Source organism: Somniosus microcephalus, chromosome 33, assembly GCF_052327205.1.
Source record: "Somniosus microcephalus isolate GS21.2 chromosome 33, FLI_Smic_1.0, whole genome shotgun sequence".
Taxonomy (NCBI): domain Eukaryota; kingdom Metazoa; phylum Chordata; class Chondrichthyes; order Squaliformes; family Somniosidae; genus Somniosus; species Somniosus microcephalus.
The window spans coordinates 28,781,294-28,808,268 of record NC_141019.1 but is presented as its reverse complement, the minus strand read 5'-3'; the positions used below and the strand labels follow the sequence as shown (position 1 = coordinate 28,808,268).

General features: G+C 41.6%; 1 protein-coding gene across 4 annotated transcripts; it reads left to right on the top strand.

Annotated features, from left to right (window-relative positions):
- The first annotated feature begins 576 nt into the window (after nt 1-576).
- On the top strand, nt 577-26,931 carry LOC147097057 (ras-related protein Rab-5B). Of its 4 annotated transcripts, none has more exons than XM_085972824.1 (6): nt 577-679; nt 8,167-8,444; nt 11,544-11,695; nt 14,220-14,342; nt 14,920-15,013; nt 26,730-26,931. In XM_085972824.1, exons 2-6 carry the CDS (start codon nt 8,282-8,284, stop codon nt 26,921-26,923), a joined length of 726 nt encoding a protein of 241 aa, XP_085828950.1. In that variant the 5' UTR covers nt 577-679; nt 8,167-8,281; the 3' UTR covers nt 26,924-26,931. The 4 variants fall into 4 exon arrangements, with proteins under 4 accessions (XP_085828950.1, XP_085828951.1, XP_085828952.1 ...); XM_085972825.1 differs by lacking the exon at nt 26,730-26,931 and adding an exon at nt 16,787-20,639; XM_085972826.1 differs by lacking the exon at nt 14,220-14,342.
- Nucleotides 26,932-26,975: the final 44 nt, after the last annotated feature.

The window sequence follows — 26,975 nt, the reverse complement described above, 5'->3', positions numbered from 1 at the left end:
TTCTTTCTTTCTTATGCATGTGTGTGGCTAATGCCTGTGGAACTATCTCCCAAGGGAGGTGGAAATTTAATCCACAGAACGAATTTAATTTATTACTGGGACATATTGCTGTTCTATCTTGCCTACATAACAACAGTGACTGCACTTCAAAGTGATTGAGTGCATGGGAAGTGCTTTGGGGCTTCCTCAGAGACGTGATAAGATATGATATACATTATTTTTATATATCAATTGCACCATACAAAAATGCAATGCTTATATTTTGGAATTGTAGAAGTTAACTCTTTCTGACCTCAATATTTCTGCCTCTCACCTGATGTCAAGAGGAAGGAACCTCCCTAACAACCAACCTTGCTGTCGGAAGTCCCGCCTTCGCAGCCAGGCTCCCTTCTGATTGATTTACTAATAATGTCGAGCCTTCCCTCAACGCGTTCTGCCAGTGGTCGGCGCCCCTGTCAATCACAGGCCCTCCCAGCCTCTATTGGCTGTCAGCACAGCCGCGCCCGCCTTATCCTTTCGTAATTGGTGAATATGGCTGTCAATCATGAACGGCTGCTTTTTATTGGGCCACGGTGTTGTCAGTTAGCACAAGCGGACGCCTGTGGTTCAGGTTTGGCCGAGTCTCAGTTCTTGCGACACAATTAAAAAAAAAATCTGCGAAGTTGAAGGCGTTGTTGAGGTAAAAAAAAATTTAGAACTGCTTTTTTATTTATAAATATTTCTGAACGACCCATTCCTGTTCGAGTGCAGACTTGGATTTGCCCAAATTTCCCGAGGTCAATGGCCAGTTTCCCAGAAAATGTGTTGTGCTGGTTGTGGGTGTGGGGATTGGGCGGGCAGAGGCAAGCTTTATCTCTTTTAATGTTTCGTTTTTCTTTGCGAAGACTGGTGGGGGTGAAAAAAGATCCTTTTTTAAAACGTGGAGTTGACATTGTTAGTGGGTGGGGATGTCCGGCAGGGTTGGGTTGAAGTTATTTTGGAGCGAAGCCTGACCCTCGGGCCTTATGTTAGGATAAAAATGAGTTGCACTCTGGACATTAACTGTGACATTGGTCGTTACCCGTCAAAAGACCAGAACCTCAATCCCGTACAATTATAATGTGCAGTGCAACATTCGTTATTTTCTTTGGTACAATTTTTGTGGAACAAAGCCTTGGGCGTGATCTCATTTTAATTGCACGACCCACTAATCTGTCTAGCCTAAATCAACCCGATGGTCCAAGAAAATTTAAATTCAATTTGTGCTTGGGGGATTTTTTAAAAATGTACTTTAATTTTGTGCGCTGTAAAAGTATTGTGTGTAGGACCAAACACTGTGGCTTTTTAAATCTACCAATTTCTATTAGCCAGAAGTGCGGTAAAGGGAAACCAGATTCTCTTCTCTTTCTCCCATCATAGTGGATACTCGCACTTCCACTGTAACTGGTCTACACTCTGTTAATTTGACTGATAAACCCGATATAATCAAACCCCATAAGACATGTGTGTTGGTTGTTGTCAAAGAAAAGTACAAATGCTCTTTTTTTGCTGGGAGGAAAATCAATTATTCAATAGATTCTGAATTAAGCAATTTTAATAAAACCGCACTAGTGGGGTCTTTGCATGTTTTTGAATTGAGCAACCAAGAGGTGTGTTAACACTGCTGTAGTCTATTTTACTTTCAAATCTCTAGTCTCTTTCAGTACAAGATTCCCCTCTAACTGGCTTGCAGTCTTGACTTGGATGTACTTTGGTGCGATCAGTAAAGTGCCCTTTGGCTCATACTTTGCCCGCCCCCCACAACCAACATCACTAAAACAAATCATCTGGTCGTTTTATCGTGTTGCTGTTGGTGGGACCTTGCTGTGTGACTATTGGCTGTTTTGTTTCCTACATTCCAATAGTGACTATATTTGAAAAGTACTTAATTGGCTGTGACGTGCTTTAAGATGTTCTGCAGTCATGAAAGTTGCTCTAGTGCTCTTTAGTTGAGGTATAGCTGAACCTGAGACTGCTAAGCCTATAACTAATGATAGCAAAATACTGCGGATGCTGTGGAAAAACTTCCTTTCCAGTTTTATTAATGCATTAAATATATATCAGTTTGGGATTTTGGCATTGTACTTGGGAGCCTATTGGATGCTGACTTGGTATAGGAGAAATTACTTTCATGTGACAAGGTGAATTTTTTTTTTTTCCTGGGAAGTTATGGAAGTTACTGCCATTTTCTATGATGCTGTAGGCTTTCTAAGTCTAGTAAGTTACTAGTCCCTTCCAGCTTTCTCTTTGTATTTGGGGGATTCTGAGGGAAGAAGTACTGTCCTGAGATCTAAGTTAACATGGTTTCCCATGAAAGACTATTGGTTTGAACTCTGCATTTAAGTGTTCAGTGTAAACCCTAGGAATGGATAGGAAGTTTTCTGAAGAGGAGCAAATGGGTACTTGCTAGAGAAGTGCTAAGTGGGGTGTCCAGGGCTTGATGTTGAGACCACAAGCTTCTAACTTGTATAAATGACCTACAGTCAAAAGCTCAATGCAAAGTGGTCCAATTTGCAGCTAGTATTGAGCTAGGAGGGGGCAGTGGATTCGGAGGGTGAAGCTCTGATTTACAGAATGGATTAGATGATAGAATTTGTAGGTTGGTATTAATGCAGACTTGTGCAAAGTGCTGCACATGGGAAGGAAAAAGAAGTCTTGCACTGCTGTGAATGGTGACTTGCTGGTCATGTTCAACTACATAGGCAAGCCAGAAATCCTAATGCTCTAGTCAGACCACATTGAGTACTATCTAATTCTGATTTATGAGCCATTAAAGTGCTGGAGACCATGTGGCTGATCTGTGATCTTGGCAGTCTGAATTATGAGGAAAGACTGGAGGGGAAAATTAGGCTTTTCAGCCTTGATGGATGTTTTGGAAATGTTGAAGATGCTAAATGACATGGCAAAGTAACTCTGGAAACCACTGGTTCAAATGCCTAAAATACACATTTAGGACTAGTATTGGGAAGTTCTTAATCCAGGTCAATGTGGAATGAATTCTTGTATGATTAGGCAAAAACCCTGAATCTTTCAGAACTGAGGGAGGGGAATTTCAGGATCTTTGGGTGGATGAATGCTAATTGGCTGACTGGTCATCCTCCTGTGACTGGGTATAGCTCGCCAATCTACTGAAAATGTTGTATGTATGCCCAGGATGTTTGCTTGTGTTGCAGTTGTACTTGTGGTTAACTTGCATTTTTGTCCTTGGTGAGATTTCTCATCATGCTAACACTGGGTCGTCCTAGGTCAAGAGTAGTTCTAGTTAGTCAAAGTAAGTTCCTCCTGCGATGCTTATTGATCCTAGCCATGGAGCAATTCCTGAACATTGCCCTACGCTAGCCACTCTTTTTTATAACATTGAATTATGGGCAACATTGTGCTGTGGCCTTGTACACTGGGATGTATTTTCCATGAGAAACTGGCTGTCAGCAGAGAACTAGATTTGAACCCAGATGAAGATGGGGTTTTGCATGAGAATTTGCTCAAGATTTAGCACTTGAGCATTCCTAGGTCAAATTAAAGCTCCTACTTTTGTCCCAATTTCAGAAGTGTTCTACTGTCCTGCCTGCAGTCCCTCTGGTCCTGGAGAACTGAGGAAATTGTAAAGTAGATAAATCAGAATATCCAGGTCTATTGGATCAGCAACTTTTGAGATGTGTATTTGAATTTAAACTTGCAATCTTGTCACTGGGGCTCCATGGCACATGTCGATACAGCCCATGAAAAGGACACCCATGCCTTACTGCACCAGTTTGATGCTCTTTCCATTTCCCACACCAGCCATCCTGTGGCCTTCGATTGCCAATTACTGCTGAATTAGCAGTAGTCTGTGTAGTAGGCTCATAACCCACTGGGAACTAGATTGAGACTAAACTCCTCTGGCTGCAAGGGTTCTTTCATTCTATCATTGTAGGCTAGATTCAAGATCAGTATTTAGCCTAGTGCATTTACCACAGCTAGGTGTTTACTTGGCAGAAGGATTTAAAAAATAATCTGGCTCACTCCTGGTATGTAGATAGCTGAAAGTTAGTGTTGGACCCTGCTGCAGACTAACATTTGAGTTATGGTCCCTTGATGATCTTTAGCCATGTTTATGCACCAATACAGGGAAGCTTATTGTATTGTCTAACAATGTCATAACTTGAATTCTCTCAGTGGGTTACTTTCACCTGCAGTGAACTTGAATTCCTGATCTTGATGCTCCTAAGCCTCCAAAGAAATGCTTTAATATCAACTATTGAAGTGATGACCTAAAGCTGAGTAAATTGTTCATGGACAGCCTGCAACCTATTCTGCAAACTGGTCTACTAGTGGTTGAAAAAGTCTGGCATCTTGCTCTAATAGTCACGTGATTCAGGAGAGGTACTGAGAATTTTCGAAGTAAAATCGAGAGCTGCTTGTAGTTGCTTGACTTTCCAATGTTGTCTGCAGTTTCATCACTCTGAGCCTTGATTTGTTTTGCAGCTTTGTCCTTTTTTTTAATCCAAGCCAGCTGTTTGTCATCTTGTTTGTCAGTTGTCAAGGAGTTGGTGATGGTCGTATCCTGTAATAGAAATGCCTATTTATAAAGGTGAGATTACCTTTTGTAAATAGCGTGTGACAAAAATTTTACATGACTTGTGCTGACTTTGTTTATTTCAGGCAGTTGTCTAATTAAGTTTCAGCATGTACCCCCCCCCCTCCCTTTTTAAAGGGGCACAACCAAGGAGGACTGCAACTTAATTTTAATTTGATTTGGGTTTTTTGTTTCTGGGGGTGGTGACGCACTCTAGTCCCACTGGTTGCGGAAGGCCTCGAGCGTGCCGGTGGACATGGTGTACATGACTTGTGTTGGAGCAGGGTTGCAGCAGCATGAATTGGTGTGATGGCTGGGAGGGGCTGTTGGTTAATGGAGTCATGCAAGTATGTTGTAGCACAGGCTTGTTGCACACTAAGATGAGTGACATTAATGTAGAGGAGTGCTCACGATGTGCTCTCCTCTACATTGGGGAGACCAAACACAGATTGGGTGACCACTTTGTGGAACACCTCTGTTCAGTCTGTAAGGGTGACCCTGAGCTTCCAGTTGCCTGTCATTTCAATTCACTGTTCCATTCCCACCTCCCCGTCCTCTTGCATTGTTCCATGGAAGCAGTGTAAACTCTGAACAGCACCTCATCTTCCGAATAGGCACTTTACAGCCTTCCGGACTCCATTTGAGTTCAACAATTTCAGATCATAACCTCGGCCCCTTTTTTTAATCCACACTTTTTTTTTTGGTTTGTGCCTTTTCCTTTTTTCTCTCTCCCACATGGCAGCTGTCTTTCACCTCTGCCAGTGCATTTCACACTTCATCTAGAGCCATTGTCTGTTTCTTTACCTGTCCTATTACCATCTCGTCTCACCTTGAATATCTCTTAATGTCTCTTCTTTCATCCCCTCCCCCAGCCCCCCAAACTGCCTTATCTTTTAATTTCCTGCCTTTTTCCTCAGTCCTGTAGAAGGGTTTCGACCCGAAACGTTGATTGTGTTTCTCCACGGATTTTGCCTGGCCTGCTGAGTTTTTCCAGCGTTTTGTTATTGAGTGAGATTAACCTTACCATATAATTTAGCATTTTCAGTGCAGAAATCTAGTAAGTAGGACTGCCCATTAGAATTGTGTAATTTGGAGCTTTCTGAAACTGCTGAACCAAAATTGAGACCGGCATGATTTCAGAGTAGTCGATGAGGAAAGTTGTTTGCTAACTATTAGAAATATTTTTAGTTACTGGCCTGCAAATAACCATCCATCTAGTGTCCTGTCTAGCTTGTGCTGCATCTAAAATTGTGGCCACAGGTGCTGAATGTCTGTCTGTAAGGCAAATGTGAGTAGCTGTCTGACTTTAAATGTGAATCGAAGTACCTGGTGAGTAAGACAATCCTTAAATCCCTTTGTTTTTCCAAAGCTACTATCCCCTAATCAGCAAGTACCACAAAACTCACCAAATTGCACTTTCTTTTATTTAATATATAAACTTGCTATCTTCCTTCAATCCAAGATGTGCACTTGGGAGAGAATCTCAAATTAACCTGTTGGTTCAAATTGCCTGCATAAAGTTGTGTGTGCCTGCCCTTTGGTCTCTAGCCCAGGGCTTGACTTCAGAAATGTAACCTGGGTCTATCATCACAGGACAACCAGATAGAAAAATTCCTGCAAAGAAATTGAGCTGAATCATGCGACTTGTAGTTTTCATTCTGTTGCTGCGGAGCTACAATACTGATTTTAGTAATAAACCAGGTGGTATTTTTACAATTGGGGGTGGGTTAGGTAGAGGAAGGAGGACCAGAAAATTAACACTTCATTTGTTATGCAATTAAATGTTTTGTGGTGTTGAAGGAGTCGTGCTTGCATTAGACTGATTGCTGCCATAGTCTTGCATCAGTCAGTCCCAGAACATGGGTCTGATGCTTGATGAGGTGATAGGTTCTTGAGGCTTGGCAAGACTAGACTGAAGACTTGCATTTATATACTGTAGTGTCTTTCACAACCTTGGTGTCCTAAAGTGCTTTACAGCTAAGTACTTTTGAATTGTAGTCCTGGTTGTAATGACTACCTATGAGCAACTCTTGGACCTGGTGTATTTGTTGTACTTAACCTCATTGGCTCTCAATTCAGCAACATGCTAACTAGTTCATAATAGCAATATTGCCACTAGAACAAGCTTTTAAAAAATAATCTTCTGCTTTGGCTTAACCTTGCTGAAGATTTTATAAGTATTTACTAATCTGGAGAAATTACCTCTGCAGCAATTGACCCCCTCCCCCTATAGCCACCGTGCAAATGCACAAAACAATGTTGGAAACTATGTTCAGTTTTTACTTCATTAATCTTAAGTTATTCTCGCTGTTGGCAAAAGTACATGCATTGTATAATCCTGCTATTCCATTGCTCACATATTTTGACACTAATTTTTCTTCCAAGAAAATCAGTTGAAACTACTTCATGTCATTGTGATGGCATTCCTGGTTAGTCATGTGGCTTTCAGGAGCCCATGAGTAGTGGTTATCATGACTGGTTTTTGGTCACATTGTTCTTGATTTGCAGTGCTCATACCATGAGCGTCAGTGAAATGGGCATAAACTGAAGCTGTGAGATTACTTTAAAAGGCTATACTAGTAGGAAAGTTGCATGATTAATGCCCAAGGAGATTTGTCAAGTGACATTCATTTTGATTATTAAGGTGAAATCCTCCCAACTAAATGGTCCCATCACCACCTTCCTTGTGCAATATTGTATTCAATGTGGTGCACTTGCCCACTAAGTGGGGGGGGGGGAAGCTTAACTTGATATATTAGTACTTTAAATAGTAACAACATCTTGAGACAAATGGCTTTTTTTTTTGGTTAAATGTTTTTAAAATCTGGAAGTACCCAAGGTAACTGATGAAGCATAAACTGAGTTATCAAGTCAGTTCATAGATACTTGGCCTGTAGCCCATATGGTAACATTTCATGTTTGGTGTTTTCCCCATCATGGCCTCTATTCCCTGTAACATATGTCCTAAACATCCCCCCCCCCCCCCCCCCCCAAAAAAAAAAACCCCTCTATTCTGACTTCAGCCTTCTGTGCATTTTTCCTCCAGTCAACCCCACCATTGGTGACTCTCTAGAAATTCCCTCCTTCAAACCCACATCACAACCAAGCTTTTGGTCACCCCCCTCCTAAAATCTTTGTCTTGGTGTCCCTTTTTTGTCTGTTTACATGTGTGAAGCACTGGGATGTTTGCCATCAAGGTATGGCCAATTACAGGAAACTTTTTTTTAATCCGGGACCAGCGTGGTGCTGGTTGACGAAGTCCGGATTAGAGGGGTATACTTGCCAAGGTACGAGAGCCCCGTACACTGCCACCGGTGCAGGAGTCCTGGTTACACAGCCACAGATCCTGGTTACATGGCCACTAATATATACAGTAAAACTGAACCTACTGAATTTTGCTGGTTGAGATTTCTGGGTATTTAGGTGCTGGTTAGAGTTTCCTGTACCCTTTTTAATTATCTAGATAGGAATGAATAAGTACATGATTAGTATTTGGTTTGATGGTATTTCTTTTGGTGGAGTTGCTTGATTAGAAACAGACCATTGGATATAGTATAACTAAAATTTCTCGAGTCTGAATTTGTTTTCTGCAGGTTGGATGGTTCCAAGGCAGTCTTTGTTCCACAGTGGAAGTTGTGCCTATCTTCTAGAACTGGTGGGATAACTTGTTTCTGCTAGTAGGATCCTGTTACCGTTGCTGTGGAGGCCATGGCCAGCAGAGGAGTATCCAGGCCAAATGGTCAGTCACAAGCCAGCAAAATCTGCCAGTTCAAACTCGTGTTACTAGGAGAGTCAGCTGTGGGCAAGTCCAGTCTAGTGCTGCGTTTTGTTAAAGGACAATTCCATGAATACCAGGAAAGCACAATTGGTGGTAAGTCCTCAAATGTACCTGTAGTTGATAACACTGAAGGGCAGCATGTAGAGAAGAACTCTCTGCCTGAACCTTTTGGGCACTGCTGTTCTGCAACCCCAGCTGCCTTTTTTTTTGGTATAGTGGCTGTTTGCTTCTGCCTCCCTGCCCTGCTTGCTTTACATTGAACCCCCACCACATTGTGATGTGAGCCTGTGACTGTTACCTCTCTTGCCTTCACACCCCCCCCCCCCCACTGTCTGCATCCCTCCAAGAGCTTTCTACCCAGTGACTAGTGCTAAGCTACTGAGAACATGACTTCTGTAAGTACTTACATTTGTTAGAACTAAGTGCTTTAGAAAATTAATCAACTTCTCCCTTAACCATTAGGATTTTTTAAATTTTGTTTTTACTGGCTGTAAATACATTCCAAGCACTCAGTGTGATGAAATGTAAACTGTTGGTGAAACTAGCTTGGCAGCTGTGTGGCAGGAGGCAGCAATGGCAAAGGTATTAGCTGGTGTCTGTTGCTCCAATTTAAACTGTTAACTTATTTGCTTAGCTGTGCTCATCAATAACCTTGTGACTGTTCATCCAAGTGAGTTGTTTCCTGTTCTTGTCTCGTGTCAAAAAGCCAATAACAACTTCAGTTCTCATTATTAGCTTTTAACATGCTAATAAATTCTAGCTTCTGTTGCTCATTGTTTTAGGGTTTCCTGTCATTCTTTGACATTTTGAGCTTCTGAACATTATGTATAAGCCCTAGCTACCATATTTATTCATTCATTCATGGGATGTGGGTGTCGCTGGCAAGGCCAGCATTTATTGCCCATCCCTAATTGCCCCGAGTGGCTTGCTAGGCCTTTTGCAGAAGAGTCCACCACACTGGGTCTTCAGTCACATAGGCCAGACCGGGTAAAGGCAGCAGATTTCTTTTCCCTAAAGGGCATTAGTGAACCAGATGGGGTTTTTTAACAACAATCTGGCAGTTTCATGGTCGTCCTGACTGATGCTAGCTTTTTAAAATCCATATTAACCAAGAATTTTTCATTCCCAGTTGCCGTGGTGGGATTTGAACTCGTGTCACTGGATCATTAGTTCAGTAACAATGTTCCCCTGTAAATGTCAGATTGTGCCCCTTTGTCTTGTGGGCAGCTTTCATGCAAACACCATTTGCAATGCTGCTGAATCAATTGGATAAACAGCTTGCTTTGAATAGCTCCTAAACTCACCTCCTCTAGCTCTCTGGTTACCAAGCTCTCCAGTGCAATCACTCAGTTCATTAATTTAGTAATTGCATTCAAAGTTCTACAAAGCCTGTGACCAAATATTATAACCCTAGTGGGTAGACTGCAGAGAACACTGTTGCTCCTCGACACCAAGTTGACTGAATGAGGTTATGACCAACTCTGCCAGAGATGTCTTGATCATGTCGTGATGTGGCCAAGATCAGCAGTCGTTCAATTGCTGGCAACTTAAGCCAAGATCATTAGAACTTTATTAATCTGAAAGACTGCTGCATAAGTGAGCAACCTGTGAGGAAATGTAGCTGAATATCTCCTAAAGGCATTGTACTTTTTTCATATTACTTCATCAGTAGTGGAAACTTTGGGTGCCAGGTCAAGACCCTATGGTGCTTTTTTGCAGGGTGTTCTCTTGGCATTCTCCTTGACCAACACCATCAAAAACGGGTTTAAGTCATCTCACTTTTCTGTTCAGGGATTCTTCAATGTAGAGATTGGCTATTAGTGACTGCATTTCAAGTGATTCATTGGTTGTGTTCTTAGGATGTTGTAAGGACAATGTATAAGTTTGTTCTATTTAGCCTCTTTCAATCTTAATGTTTTAACCTAACTCACTTTCTTTCAAGGACACTGTGCAGTTCCCTTTTTTTTTTTTTCTACCCTGCCCACTCGCCCCTTTTTTTTCTCCCTTCACCTGAGGCTGCTGACTCTTGCTAGTATATAGTTCCATCAACAATTTTTCTTGGGCAGAAGTTCACTGGTCAAGTAGGGTAGTGAATATTAAACTTGATCCATTTTTTTGGAGGGCGGGGTGGAAATGACTGAGCCAAAAGTAGATCAAAGGATCGGGCTGATGGATATATGGAACTTGGTGCAGATAGGATGCAAAGAATGACGTTTGTGATTTTTGGAGGGTGGAGATCAAGATTCCAGCCTGATGTGCTTGTTTCTGGGTCCCCTGCCACTTATCTGGACAGTGCACATGTATTGCAGCTACAATACTTTTTTTATGACTGAGGTTTTTGTTGCCCTATTGTAGAACTACAATGTTCACCATTTAAGCTTTGTCCAAAGATCAATGCTGCATAATCCTGATACTAAAATTGGAAAATACAGTTGGGTGTAAATACTATTTTTCTTTGCATGAAATATGGGAGAGGGGAGAAGGTGCTTGCATAAGAAGCAGGAGTAGGCCATACAGCCCCTCGGGCCTGCTCCGCCATTTAATAGGATCATAGCTGATCTGAACCTAGACTCTCGTCCACGTTCCTGTCCGTTCCCCGTAACCTAATTCCCTTATCTGCTAGGAAGCTGTCTATCTCCGTTTTAAATTTATTTAATGTCGCAGCTTCCACAGCTCTGACGTAGCAAATTCCATAGATTCACCACCCTCTGAGTGAAGAAGTTTCTCCTCATTTCAGTTTTGAAAGGGTAGCCCCTTATTCTAATATTATGCCCCCTAGTTCTAGTCTCGCCCATCAGTGGAAACATCCTCCCCGCATCCACCCGATCAAGCCCCTCACAATCTTATGTTTCGATAAGATCGCCTCTCATTCTTCTGAATTCCAATGAGTAGAGGCTCAACCTTTCCTCATAAGTCAACCCCCTCATCTCCGGAATCAACCGAGTGAACCTTCTCTGAACTGCCTTGAGAGCAAGTATATCTTAAATATGGAAACCAAAACTGTACGCTTGTGAAGTTATGGGCTCAAGTCACTTTTGTAGCACTTGCACACATAGCTGGGTCTGTTTCAATTGCTTGCCTGGCTGCAAATGGAAGCTTTACTATAATTTGTTGAAATCCTTCAATGTAAAACATTGATTTTAGCAAGTCGGCCTCCGAGCAAAAATCTTGACGTTAATGTTTTTTTAACAGCTGCATTTCTCACACAATCTGTCTGCTTGGATGACACAACAGTAAAGTTTGAGATCTGGGACACAGCTGGACAGGAGCGGTATCACAGTCTCGCTCCCATGTACTACAGGGGTGCGCAGGCTGCCATTGTGGTGTATGACATCACCAATCAGGTTAGCAAACTACTCCTCAGTGGCTTGATTGAATTGCTGTGCCCCTGCTAATCTAATGTATTTTCTACATTTTTTTTTTTTTTAAACTAGTGTCTTGTGGCTTTTTCAGGCATCAAGTTGAAATGTTAGATAAATGGGGTAGGAAATTAGCAGTACTATTTAAGCCCAAGTAATTTCCCACTCCCTAAATCCCATTAACGTTCTTTTGAGTATACCCATAATTTTTATAGTACACTCATCAATGGGATGAATCCATAGGGAAACATGGGAGATTTCCATTCAGGCCAGTGAAGTCCTTCCCAGACATGCTTTCTCCTAGCACTAGTAATTTCACTTTTATTGAAGGTATGCACTGGGATAATGTGGGTGCCCACCAAATTATTCTTTCTCCTGAAGGTGGCAAATTCTATAGGCCAATGTGTATTGGCTAAAACTTGCATATTTACAAGTAGAATGCACAGAAGCAGCTCATTGCTGAAAGCTGGTGAATCTGCCCATGGGGTTAAAATACCCTTTTTTGTAAAACTTTTTTAATTGCATAGCTTTTGTGACTGAACTCTTACATTTGAAAGGCCTATAATAGATTTAACTTTGTACATAATAAAAACAAATGATCAATCCAGAGTTCAGATCTCCAGCTAGAACTAAAGCAGAAGTCAACTGCAGTTCTTTTTAGAGGGGTGGTGATGGAGGGAGAAGTACTATACCCTAGGTTTTTCTTAGAAGGAAGTGTTTTTACACTTGTGTGATCAGACTAGTGATGGTTGGAGCTGATTTGACTTTGTGTACACTGGCCTTTGACTAGGGATGCTTTATATATAAACTTTAGATCCCTGATGTGCCCATATCCTGTAAATGTTGAATGCTAATCTTTAAAGATCTGATATCTAGTATACATCAAGAATTTAAAGCATTGTTTGAACAATAGTCTCACTTAATGGATTATACATAAAATAACTTGGAACATGAAGGCAGTAAGCGTCTCCAAATTGGGGATGGGGAGGGAACTGGCAGAGAAGTGTGCTTCTGACCTGTAGTGAGTTCTCATAGTGCATCATGGTAATGAATGGCATTCAAGGTGCTTTTTATCCTTGGTCATGCTTCACACTTCTGGTATTGCCCATGCAAGTCTGTTGTAATTCTCCACAAATGCAATAATATCTTGGGCATTTTTTCTTTGCCACTCAAACCACAGGTAAGTGGCTAGAACTAGGATTCATAGATCTGTGCTGTAACCATTCTGATTCATTGACAGAAGACATTGTAACTGTGCCAGCTCTCTGCAAGAGCACCTCAGCTAGTCCCACTCCCCTGCCCTTTCCCCCATATTCCTGCAATTTTTTTTTTCCTTCAGGTACTTATCCAATTCCCTTTTGAAAGCCACAATTGAATCTGCCTCCACCACCCTTTCAGGCAGTGCATTCAGATCCTAACCACACTCGTGTGTTTTTTATAAAAAAAAAAAAAAAAAAACTCCTGTTGCCTTTGGTTCTTCTGCCAATCACCTTAAATCTGGGTCTTGACCTTTCTGCCAATGGGAACAGTTTCTCAATTTAGACCCCTCATGATATCAAATCTCCTCAACTTTCTCTTTAAGGAGACCAACCCCCAGCTTCGAGTCTGTCCATGAAGTCCCTCATCCCTGGAACCATTCTTGTAAATCTTTTCTGCACCCTCTCCTAAGGCCTTCACATCCTTCCTAAAGTGCAGTGTCCAGAATTGGATACAGCACTCCAGTTGAGGTCAGACCAGTGTTTTTATAAAAGTTTATCATAACTTCCTTGCTTTTGTACTCTGCCTCTATTTATGAAGCCCAGGATCCTGTTTTTTAACTGCTTTCTCAACCTGCCCTGCCACCTTCAATGATTTGTGCACATATACCCCAGGTCTCTCTGTTAATGCACCCCCTTTAGAATTGTACCCTTTAGTTTATATTGCCTCTCTTCATTCTTCCTATCAAAATATATCTCTTTGCACTTTTCTGTTAAATTTCATCTGCCCATTTTACCAGCCTGTCTATGTCCTCTTGAAGTCTCACTCACACTCCCTCACTGTTCACTATACTTCCAAGTTTTGTCATCTGCAAAATTGAAATTGTGCCCTGTGCATCCAAATCATTAATGTATATGAAGAAAAGCAGTGGTCCTAGTACTGACCCCTGGGGAACACCACTGTATCTTCCTCCAGTCTGGAAAAACAACTGTTCACCACTACTGTTTCCTGTCACTTAGCCAATTTTGTATCCATGCTGCCACTGTCCTTTTTTATGTGGCACTTTTATCAAATGCCTTTTTGGAAGTCCATGTACACCACATTGCCCTCCTCCCCCCAAAAAAAACAACTCTGGTTAATTCTTGAACCAGTTGCAAGGAAGCTTGTGGAAGTAACCTGGTGATTCTTTGCCTTTCATGCCACCCCACCCCAAAGGTGCCTCCTACAGTGATGTAGCAATTTAGGTGTGGGGGGTGGGAGAAACCTGTTTTTTTACTTTTGAATCCAATACTAAAGTTGCTGTTGTTTTCAGGAGACATTTGCAAGAGCAAAGACATGGGTGAAAGAGTTGCAACGACAAGCAAGTCCCAATATAGTTATAGCACTATCGGGAAATAAGGCAGATCTGGCTAATAAAAGGATGGTGGAATATGAGGTATGTTTCCTTGTTGGGCAGGGGAGAATGTGCTTGGGATATAGGTACTTGTTTGTAGGTGGCTGGTTGGCTTTTTGGCTTGAACATGAGTAGGCAAATAAGTACTGCAGTAATTGGCTTAATGCACAGCAGTGGAATTGAACACTAATCTTTTCTGGGCTTCATAAATAGAGCCCTATGGGATGGAAGTCTCTGGCTAAGTTGCAACTTTTGAGTTTTGGCCAGTGCCTAGTAAATATGAATCTACCTGACCTCGTCAGGGATGGCATGCTGTGGGGAAGATATGTTGTAGAATTTTTTTTAAACGCCACTTGCTATTCTGCTGTTCGTTTAGACCAGCTGAAAGAACAAACCTGTGTAAATAGTCGTCCTATGACTAATTCCTTCTGGGTGTTTTCATGAGCCCTTCTCTGCCCCAAAACAGTGCTGAATGCAATAGAATGAGAACTGACTTTAATACCTTTTTTAACTTCACAATTGTTGCCAGTGTGGTATTGTGAAATTACACATGTACTTTATGTAGGCTCATCTGATTCACCTTTCCAAAATCTTATACTTGCCACCTTTTTTTCAATAGGAAGCACAAGCATATGCAGATGACAACAGTTTGTTGTTCATGGAGACATCAGCAAAGACAGCAATGAATGTTAATGACCTATTTTTGGCAATAGGTAAGATATGGGAGACTGGTGATTTTTCAGTGAGGTGGAAGCTGATTAATTCGAGTAAAAACTATTCCTACCTTAAGTAGAAAAAATGGCCAATTAAGCTTTACCAATCCTTGGGTCCATGTACCAGATCACTCCCATTCTATAGGGATGATTGTCTATTGATCCTCTTGGATGCCTTGGTAATGGGGTAGCTTCCCAAATATTTGAAATTGCTGAATAGGTGCACTAACTTCATAATTTAAGAGGAAATCCCTCTTTGCTGCTTTTAATGGCATAGTTAACTTTCCACCTCCCTACAATATGGATATGCTCCTAGGTAAACTAAATTTTGTATACTTAAGGTGGGAACCTGAAGTGCCTTGAACCAACATCAAGTTGTTGAATAGTCATTTTGTGTGTGCAAGCAGTGCCTGTCTTCCAACACCACCTCTCCATTTCCTGCTTGCCTAAATTTAAACTGACATGCTATGCCAGTTTTATTATTTAGTCATTTCTGATCGGTTGTTATGGGGGTCACCATTAATACCCATTTTCAGTTGGCCTTCCATCTGTATCTTAGGCACCCAAGGTTGCAATACAAAGTCCTGAGCAAATGCTGGAAAGGCATGTAGCATAGTTGAAGATTCTTGAATGCCATATCCTTCTAAAGTGCTATGGAATGAGTCACTGCTGGTTTTATTCAGATGGTCCTTCAAGCTATACTGTCGCTTGGCACAGTTGGTAGCATTCTATCTCGAGTCCAAGTTGTGGCTTCATGTGCCAATTCAGGACCCGAGTACATAATCTAGGCTGATACTCCAATGCAGTACTAGGGGACTACTGCATTGTTGGTGGTGCTGTCTTTTCAAATGAGAACACGAGCAGAGGCCCCATCTACCTGTTCGAGTGGACGTAAAAGATCCCATGGCACTATTCAAGAACTGGAGTTTTGGTGTTCTGATCAACATTTGACCAATGCTACCAGAAATGCATAACTTGTCAGTCATCTCATTTGCTGTTTGTGGTACCTTGTGCGCAAATTAGCTGCTGCATTTGGCTTCGTAAGTGACTGCAAATCACTTTGCAAACAATTAATTTTGTAGTGCAATATCTGGAGGATGTGATGAGGCACTATGTAAATGCAAGCTCTTTAAATTGGGTTCTTTTACCCCTTGAGTTGCAGGCTCCTTGGGCAGCACTGGAAGCTCTTTTTCTAAATACCCTACTTCTGCACTTTTTCTTCCTTGCCTTTAAAATCTCTGCTTCTAGAGGTGGGAATCGCATTGCGCAAATCCAACTTCAAAGGTTGCCTTGGCAGCTCAATCAAGGTTCACGAGTTTGCAGATTGACTGGGGTTTAGTATGGCATTTACTATTCCTAGTCGCTTGACAAAACCTGCATGGCAGCCTAGAGAAGGGGATGCTGCCAAAAAGAATTCTTGACATCCTTTGGGTTTAAGACTGTGGTTTTACAGTCAAACCACTAGTTCAGAGCCTCCACTTCCTGTAAGTTAATAACACACTCCTTGGCACTAGCTTGTATAGTCTAGTGGGAATTTGACAGAATTGGTTGAGATAATTGAAGTCCTTGGCTACAATTGGTTAAATTGTTAGAACATTCTCCAATTCCAACCAGAATCTTCCACACACACACTTCAAATTTTTTTAAATACACGCTGCATATTAAATACTGCTTGTTTGCAAGTGGTTCCCAAATGATCAAACTGCTTTCAAAGTCTGCTGAACCTCCTGTTATCACTTGGGGAGCACCATTACTCGTATCTTTATCTTCCAGCCAAGAAGTTGCCAAAGAGTGAACTTCAGAATACCAGTGGAACAGCAGGACGCAGTAGAGGTGTGGATCTCCACGAACCATCTCAGCAGAACAAGAGCCAGTGTTGTAGCAACTGAGCGAACGGTGAAGGGAGCTTGCTCCAAGTTGACAACTGCACATTGGATAACAAATTGAAATTTAAATCTCTGCATCCATGCCTTTGCAATGCTTCAGTAAAGTACCTGCAGAATGGATGTGGGACTTGACTTACACCAGTCTTTACTTTGTACTATAGATGCAAATATCAACCTAATCACTTTTTTTTTTGTTTGGTTTTCTTTTTTTTTTTTAAAAAGGTTCTTGCTATGTGGATGCACTTGTCTGTCTCCTAAAACGCTGGTTCTTCAAAAACTTTTTTAAACAAAAAACACTTGTAGATTATTTTACTGATGGCAAACTCTAAATTCCAACAGTGTAACTTTGTTTGCATTCAACACAAGTATAAGCTGCAGTACCCCCCCCCCCTCTTTCAATGTCTGGCCTGTATTTTGAAACTGCACACCATATACAAGTATCAGTATTTGCAGTTTGGCAACTAAATTGGCCCTTTTTTAGGATAGAAAGTACAGATAAAAGACCCTGTAATAAACTGTGGCATGGTTATCAGCAATTTGGCTGCTACAGTTTATATTAAATAAAAACTTAACTACTTAGTACTATTTGGCTACTAGTTCTTGTAACTCTTGGTGCAATAAGATAGATGTAGTAGGAGCCTGAGTACTCCCAGGTGTGTATATTTTTGAATTTGGTTTTGAACCGTGGATGTTTTTAAAAATCTGTGCTGTAGTTGGCATCAATTTTTAAATGGTTTGGGAAACAACTATTGAGTTCAGTCAGCTTGGTGCTTTATAACTGTCGTGTAGATCTGTGCTGCAGTGCTCACTTGGAGGCTTAAGGTGTAGGAGGCATATGCAGGCTTGCAAAAATTAAACATAAGGGTAATGGTGCACTATATAGCTAAATAATGCACAAGTGAGACATTCAGGCTTAATGGTGTGAATGCAGTTTCAAAATATAGTGGTGTTGGGCTGCACTAGTATGCTTTTCTCTTTCTGGGTGTATCCAAAGAGTGCAGTAAATAGGCTAGCTTTGAATCTTTTTTTTGTACCTGTGGAGGAGAGAAGAATTGATGAGCAAGCTTTATAATGACTAACCACTACATGGCCTGTGGTTCAGCCCACTACCCACTTGTTCTCTAACAATTTTTAGGTTCCTGCATTGGGGCTGCATACACAAATGACTGAACTGACATCTGTAGAGCACTTTTGCTTCTCAACACCTTTTTCTGGTGCAGGCTGGCTTCAGTATTGCAGTACCTGTTGAACAGCATCATCTACGTTGGATGCATGCTACAATCTTTGTCCACCTTCATTTTGGAGAGGGGAATCGCATTTCCTAACTGACTTTTAAAGCTGCATTTCATTAAATATTTTGAATGCTTTTATTGCAATGTGTTCTAACTAATTTAAAACTGACATGGCAGTGATCCAGTGAAGGAGTAAACTGCTTTGTGATGTGTAGCTTTATTATTCATTCCTATGCTGGATTCAGAGTTGCCACTGCAGAAGCGGTGTGTGACGGGAAGCACTGCTGAACTAAAGGTTGATTCTGCCTGTGCAGTAGGCCACTGCAGCCAAGTGTTTCTTTCATTCTGGTAAAATGCTTTTTAGAAGTTTTGCCCTCTTGCTATGATCTAAGTCCAGCCCCTGCAGGAGTTGATCCATCCAAAATTTCAAATTGGTTTTTTCTCTTTCCCTGCCTGTACTGCCTTTACACTTTTTTAGGACATAGGAATGGTGTAATTTGGTTTACATGAACACTTTCTTTACACCCCCCCCCCCCCCCCCCGCCATGGAATTAATTAGTAAATTCAGTGCAGTAATTAAATCATTCTTGAATCTGGATTACCTTGTAGAAAGTTCTCCTCTTGCAGGTGACTATACTCTGCTCTGCATTAATCCATACTTGGCATTCTGGAGTCACATTTTTTTGATTTTAGATGTCTTTATGGAATGGGCTGAAAGCCAGCCAGTTCCCTTTTTCATAAGAGGGGGGGAAAATCACTAGTCTGATTCACTGTAAACTTTGTTTTTGAACAAAGTGCTCAGACCTCTTGGAAGACTGTCTTTTTATAATTTGGGTTCCTGAAACTTTTTTTTGAAGTTCTAGCTAAAGGATTGAGATTGGATTTGGTCAGTTCATTGGCAATGATACCACACACTTGCATCTGCAGTGTAGGTAGGAGAGTGGGCCATAGCAAAGTATTTTGCAGTCAGCATTTCGGATACATTTTTTTAATGTCCTGAGGAATCTTGCAATTGGGTGGTTTCTTTGAAAATTGGCAAAGTAAAATGCATTTTAAATTTTAGAGCCTTTAAATCAGCCAGTGTTGGGAGCATGTGATAAATGGTTAGGCCTTGCATAGGAATTATTTAACCTTTTCTGATGCACTTTACTAGTTGGTTCCCATTTTTTTCCTTTGCATTTCATCTAGTCTGGTGCTTAGTTACCTGTGTCTGTATATATGTATAAAATCGTGCACTGAGAATATTCTAAAATCTGACTGTTTAATACTGAAATGGGTGGGAGGGTCTTAATTTGGCAGTTTGACTCCACCCAGGTGTAGATATGAGACTTTTAAAGTTCACTTGTGTTTTATTGAATCTTCAAATTAGTCGTTTTTGTAAAGTTGCTCCTTGAGAAGCTTGGTCAGCTAGCTTATTTCTTAATTCACAATTTAAACACATCTACATGTAAAATTTCACTTATTTTAGCACATTGCAAGGTATGGTTCCAGTTCCTCATGGTGGTTGAGTGGCTCATCTGAGTTGGGGAAAAGTCATTTGTGGAGATGCATTTCATGCTAGATACTCATCAGTGTGCACGAGTGGTATTCTGCTCCAAGATGGATTGGATGGCACAAATGCACATGTAATGTGTTAACAGGTGACATTAATCTTTAGATGCTGTCTTCAAGTGGCAATGAACAGGACACCATTGTGGACACCTATTAGATTTTTAAAATCATTCTCCGTGCAGGATCTGTAAAGGTTGAATTTCGGTGCCAAGAAGTGACTTGTCAATAGATGCAACAATTCCCTTCTAAAATTGACTTGTATTTTTTGTAATTAAACCAGGCTTTATTAAAAAGCTTATGTTGCAACTAAATCATGGTAATGGAATTAATTCTGACTTACAGATGTATTTAATGTAACTGTCTGTCAATGTATTAAACAGATGGCCTTTCTTGTACTATGGATTAATTATTACTATGGACTTGAATGGTAATTTTGCTGATTGTGCATTTCATTTGACTTAAGGGGGTACTCTGCCATTATGTTCAGGGCAACCTGGATTTATGCATTAAACTTCATGAGGCTTTCACTTTTTTGTACATTATCCATTCTGTTTCTTTAAAATGAAAATTAAAAAAAATTGCCTAAACTACAGTGGAGTCTATCATCCATGCATATGATCTCAACATACTTTTTTCACCTAAAATGGGAATTATTTTTTTGCCTCCAGATTATCTTTAAGAACATTGTAGCAAAATGAAACCAAAACAATAGCACTGCTAATCTGTTGCTCATTATTCAGGCTAGCGGCTAGACCTCATTTACTTAGTCCCCAAGCAACCTGAGCAGCATCATAGGTGATCAGCTATTTACCCCAATTTTGCCAACAGCTAGTGAACTTGTGTATTGAACTTTTTTGGTGTAGTAAGGCTAGAAGTTTTATTCAGCTTGTACATGAGTAATAAAGCTCCTGAAACAGCAGGGACTAGTTTTACTATAATAAAACAACTTTAACATTGCCTTCACTATTGTCTCCATTCTTTGCAGTTCTCCTTTAAACTCTAATTTTACTCTTGTGCATATCTAACTGTATCCTCTTCAAAAATGTTCCTTTTACCTATTATCCTGGCTCCTATAGTCTAGGTGAGAGCAAGTAGTCAGCACTTCAAAGCCTGTGCACTCCTATTTTTAGCAGACTTTTGAAGATAAACTTGGCAATCTGATATACATTGCCCCAGTTCATATTCCTGTCCTGAATTATAGGTATTAGCTTGATCTGTGTATTCTATTTATCATGTCAACATCACAAATGAGCTTAAACAAAATGCATAATGTGAACAGTGTTGTAGCTGTGGCCCTAAGTTGCTATTTTAACTGCTGGTTCATCTGCATTTCCAGGATTTTTTTTTTGCTCTTCAGTTGCAGATTTTGAATTTGCATTTACATAGAATTTTACATCCTCTGGATCTCCTAAAGCACTGGAGATAATTAGTTGGCTAAAGTGCAGTCATACCTAAAGCAGGCAAATGCGGCAGCCAAATTGCACACAGCAAGGTCTCAAACAGCAAATGAGATCTATGACTGACTTGAGGGAGGAATGTTGGCTGGGGCACTGGGTGAGTTCAAAGCTGGCACCTCCTGACAATACATATTCACTCTTGTACTGCACAGTCTATTGACTTGCCTCTAATAAGTTAATGTGTACCCCAAAGTTTGTATCCAGAATTTTTTTTTCTTTTAATTTGCTTCGGTCTTTTTCTCTCTTCTCTTTTTCCCCCCCCCCCCCCCCCTTCCTCCTCTCTCTGAAGACGATTACTTCTTGGTAGGGTGTAGTGCCACTTGCATTGGGGTGTTTGTCCAAGTTATTCATGTATGAGCTTTTATTCATTTTCTCCTCAATGTAGGGGTTTGAAAGGGCAACTAGCACAGCTACTGCCATCCTACTAGTTCTGTGATCTTTTGGAACTGTGCCTTTAATAATCATGGTTTCAATCTGGTGAGCCAGCTATATTTCACTTGTATAGCAGCTGTTGCTGGAGCCAGATGTCTTCACTGTACATTAAAGTAAATTTTTCCAGAAAAACTTCCATGTTTCCTAGGTAACACAGTACCCATAAAGATTGGTTGCCTGTTGCAACCTTGTGACTACGGCTACCGCTCATTTCCCTCTGTGCTACCTATTGATTATTCTATCCTCCGCTATAATCCCGCTCCCTGGTGCTTCTGTCTACTGGTAGACCAGCAGTTCAAAGGTTCCTTTCCCTCTGCCCACTCTTTTTCCACTGCGCCCCACCCAAATGCAGTCGCCTCTGATGTATCCTAACCATATTCTTGGTTCCTTCCTTTGCAATGGTAACTGCTGGCAACTGGGTTGGCTTTCATGTGTCTGTTGATGAAATTGTGGCTCTACCTTGCTTCCTACTCCACTGACCACCCACCCCCCCCCCCCCCCACACACACACACACACAAGGTTACCACCATCTCCAACTGCCTATCTGAAGTTATGACCTGAATGAGCCAAAACTTCCTCCAGCTTCAACTCTGTAAAACCATTCTATTCTGCTTCCATAAACTATTGAGTATCTGCCCTTAACTCCGTATCCCAAGCTTTCATCTCTGACTTAGCCTAGAGGTGTAGACCCTTGATCAACTCTGAGCACTGCTTTCTTTCTTCCTTCCTTCCACACACACCCCCCCCCCCCCCCCCCCCCCCAAAGAACCATCCCCCCATCTACCCCACCGTCTGGTTCTTTAACTTCTTCACACATCTATGATGCTACCAGTGAAATAAGGGAACTGGAGTTAGTCGTGTAAAGTGGGAGCCACCTGATTGATGACAGTCTTCTGGCATCCAACCTAAGCACGTGCCAATATGAAAGTGCTACTTTGGGAGTTATGTTGGATGTCCTAATACACCAGCCTGCTCCTGTCGTCACCTGCCTGTGTGTGCACTTTCGAGCAGAAGTCCTGAGCTATGCTGACTTGTTGGGAGAGGTACCAAGCAGAGCCTTGGGGCTGTTCTTGGAGGAAGCTACCTCGGCTGCTTTAGTTTGTTTTTTGCGGTTCGCGTCAGTGACTGAAGTCATTGTCCTGTCCTTTTGGCTGGTTTGGGAGCAGAGTGTTGAAAGGTTGGAGGAACTGTCCTCCAGCAAGGAATTAATGCCATAAAGAAAGTGGAGAAAATTGTCCAAGGAAAAAAAATGGAAGGAGGGCAAAGTGCTGGTCAATCACTATTGATCCTCTGCATTTGCATTCAATATGTGGCTTGGTGAAGGCCATGCGTATATAAATACATTTATTGTTACGAGTAGAATGGAGAAACCATTTGAATTGCTAAAACTCCTCAAACCATGTCACTTTCTGCATAGGAAATGTGCATTCTTTAGGTGACCTGGTGGCTGTACTTGTGGACAAATTTATAAAGGCCTTTTCATTTTGATTGTCACTTGCAGAAAAATAGAGGATGTTGGCAGTAGGTGACCCCCAGTGGTGTCATCAGGTAATTACAATAGTGTGGCACAGATGAGTGGCGTGTTCATGATAATGCATCATTTGATTCTAGTATCTGGCTTTCAGGTACATCACTTTATTGTGCAGAAATAAAATTCACAAGTCTAAAAGGTGTGTCCCTGGAGAAGATGGGATGGGACTTAAAACACTACTTCGGCCCCAGCTGGAGTATTGTGTCCAATTCTGGGCACCACACTTTAGGAAGGACGTGAAGGCTTTGAAGAGAGTACAGAAGAGATTTACTAGAATGGTTCCAGGGATGAGGGACTTCGGTTACGTGGATAGACTAGAGAAGGCAAAGAGGAGATTTGATAGAGGTGTTTAGATAGGGTAAATAAGTAGAAACTGTTTCCAACGGCTGAAGGGTCGATAACCAGAGGGCACAGATTTAAGGTGATTGGCAAAAGAACCAGAGGCGACATGAGGAAAACTTTTTTATGCAATGAGTGGTTAGGATTTGGAATGCACTGCCTGATAGGGCGGTGGAAACAGATTCAATAGTAGCCTTCAAAAGGGAATTGATAAATACATGAAAGAGAAAAAATTGCAGGGATATGGGGAAAGAGTGGGGGAGTGGGACTAACTGGATTGCTCTTCGAAAGAGCCAGCGCAGACTCGATGGGCCGAATGGCGGCCTCCTGTGCTGTACTATTCTATGATTCGGCTCTGAGACTTTATTGTTTTTTCTTCCTCCTCACCCATTGCTTGTAGAACCATAGTCCATTCTGAAATACTGCCTTCAAAGAGGAGAAAAAGATTATTTTCCTCTAGTTTTTATTGCTTATAGACTCTGATCCTACTTTGTTTTCCTGTTGCTTAAATAGACACAACAGTAACATGTACAACCATTAGCATCTTGCCTATCACTTTGGGGCCACAGATATTACCATCCCGTTAAATAAACAATCACCTAACCTTAGCACTTGAGAGTTTGGAAGTGAGTGAGGGGAAAATTGGATGGCATCTTTGAAGGCTGCCCTTGTATGTTCAAGAACAGCCAGCTGGAGTGGCGGTCAGGTTTGGGAGTAGATTACCTGCGTGCCATTTTGGCCAGAGAACAGTACAAGGTGCAGGTGACCAAGAGGAGAAAATGCTCGTTTTAAAAAAAATGCTAGTAATCTTATATTACAATAATTATAATGTGCTAGCAGTTTGTCAAATCATATAAAACAGAAAAAGCTGGAAATGCACAGCAGGTTTCGTCAGTATCTGTAAAAAGAAACGGTTAACATTTTGGATGTAGACTCTTTGTCCATTTCTCTTTGACTCCCTACCAACTAAAAATACATTCCAAAAATGGGGAGGCATTTTTTAAAACTGGGAAGACTGACTGAAATGCAGCGGCACATTCCTATCCACCTGCTCCGATGTTGCTTGCCAGGCAATATGTGGTGCTTATATGCTGGCCATCACATCTGCTGCTGCACCTGATCCAGAGACAACACAGATGTCAGTGGATCTGGCTTTGCTGAGGTGGTATTCCCTTACTCATTTTTGAATCGTTCAAAGCCCTCTTGATCATAATTGTGCTGTTATAGACTGGAAATTTGCAAATGTCACTATTATTTAAGAAGGGTGGGAGAGAGAAACCAGGTAACTACAGAACTGTCTAAGATCATTAGGGACGGAGGGACTAAGCACATGAATAAATATGAGCTGATTGGACAGTTGTGGGTAGTGGAGCGGGCCCAGGGGCCATGTAGCCTGGTTCTGCTCCTACTTCTTGTGTTCTAATTCTGTATTAGATTTCAGGAGATGGTTTTATTCCTGTTCCTGGCTGGGGTGGAGATCGCCTTTACAGAAGGTAAGTACTGTAGAAAATATAGGGACAGAGTGATCTCCTGGCAGAGTTTCGATCGCCTAGATGGGTCGGAGAGGAATTTCCCAGATTTTTTCTCCCAAATTGGCCATTGGGTTTTTTATCTGGTTTTTCGCCTCTCCCGGGAGATCACATGGGTTCGGGTGGGATGGAGAGTGATAGAAGATTTGAGGTTAGGATCAGATCAGCCATGATCTTATTGAATGGTGGAGCAGGCTCGAGGGGCCGATTGGCCTACTCCTGCTCCTATTTCTTATGTTCTTATGACAGCCAGCATAGCTTTAAGGGTAAGTCATGTCTGACTAATCTAGTTGAATTTTTTGAGGAGGTCACTAATAAAGTAGAGAGGGGAGTGTCTATGGATGTTATCTATATTGACTTCCAGAAAGCATTCGATAAGGTACCGCACAAGACATTATTGGCAAAAATGAGAGCATACACAATTGGAGGTAGCCCTTTTGACTTGGGTTGGAAGGTAGGAGACAGAGAGTGGGGATGAAGGGTATATACTCTGATTGGCAGGAAGTGTTTGCCAGGGATCTATTCTGGGGCCTCAACTTTTCACTTTTTTAATGACTTGGATGAAGGAATAGAGAGCTGTATATCCAAGTTTGAAGATGACATTAAATTAGGAGGGACAGTAAGTAATGCAGATGGGAGCAGGAAATTGCAAAGAGACGTAGACAGATTGAGTGGGCAAAACTTTGGCAAATGGAGTTCAATGTGGGTAAGTGTGAGGTCATCCATTTTGGACTCGAGAAAGATAAATCGGAGTATTTTCAAAATGGTGAGTAACTAGAAACTGTAGAGGAGTAAAGAGATTGGGGAGTCCAAGTACACAAATCACTAAAAACTTGGTCAGGCCCCTTCTGAAGTACTGCGTTCAGTTTGGTGCACTGAACCTCAAGAAGGATATCCTGCACAAACTTTGCTTGTATTCCCTTGAGTATAGAAGATTGAGGTGTGATCTGAGCGAGGTGTTTAAAATGTTAAAAGGATTCGATAGGGAGAAACTATTTCCTCTGGTGGGGGGAGTCCAGAACAAGGGGGCATAACCTTAAAATTAGAGCCAGGCCATTCAGGGGAGAAATCAAGAAGCACTTTCTCTCACAAAGGGTTGTAGAAATCTGAAATTATCCCCCCCCCCCCCTATGCTTTGGATGCTGGGGGGTCATTTGGAGCTTTCATAGAAACATAGAAGATAGGAGCAGGAGTAGGCCATTCGGCCCTTCGAGCCTGCTCCGCCATTCAATGAGATCATGGCTGATCATCCAAACCCTAGCACCCGGTCCCTACACCGACAGCCATCCCACCCAAGCCCTATCCCTGTAACCCCACGTATTTAATCCCCCCTAACACTAAGGGCCAATTTTTTTATCATGGCCAATCAACCTAACCCGCACATCTTTGGACTGTGGGAGGAAACCGGAGCACCCGGAGGAAACCCACGCAAACACGGGGAGAATGTGCAAACTCCACACAGTCACCCGAGGCCGGATTTGAACCCGGCTAAGATAGATAGATTTTCTTAAGGGTATCAAGGGATGTGGAGCTGAGGTGGGTAAATGGAGTTGAGGTGCAGATCATCCATGATCTAATTGAATCAGGGCTCGAGGGGCTGAATGGCCTCCTCCTGTTCCTATGTTCCTAATTTAATTCCAATTTGGGTTTTTTGACAACGGCATGCGCTCAGAAGTGATGCTAATTCATGCTAAAAGAAACAATTTAATCTTAATGTTTGTTGATTTTGCCTTTTAATTATTCAAATTATTTCTCAAGATCTCTATCGGACTGCCTGCCGCCAAACTCCGAATAGGCATGTCAAGACTCGCATGTTGATTTTGTTGGAGAAAACAGTGAAACCGGGTCTGCTTTGTTTTGGGAGTTTGCAATTAGCTTCGCATCCCTCCCAGTTAAAATTTCAAGACAATCGACGATCTGCTCTGGACAACTGTTTATTTAGAAGACTTTAAAAAAAAAAGTACTTGGGCAATGGGGACTGACTGACACGCCCCACTTCCACTG

Excerpts from the sequence above, each read along its gene's own strand:
- LOC147097057 (XM_085972824.1), top strand. The coding sequence starts at position 8,282 with ATGGCCAGCAGAGGAGTATCCAGGCCAAATGGTCAGTCACAAGCCAGC. Across the intron at positions 14,343-14,919 it reads AAAGGATGGTGGAATATGAG|GAAGCACAAGCATATGCAGA; the intron begins GTATGTTTCCTT and ends TTTTTTCAATAG. Across the intron at positions 15,014-26,729 it reads TGACCTATTTTTGGCAATAG|ATCTCTATCGGACTGCCTGC; the intron begins GTAAGATATGGG and ends TTATTTCTCAAG.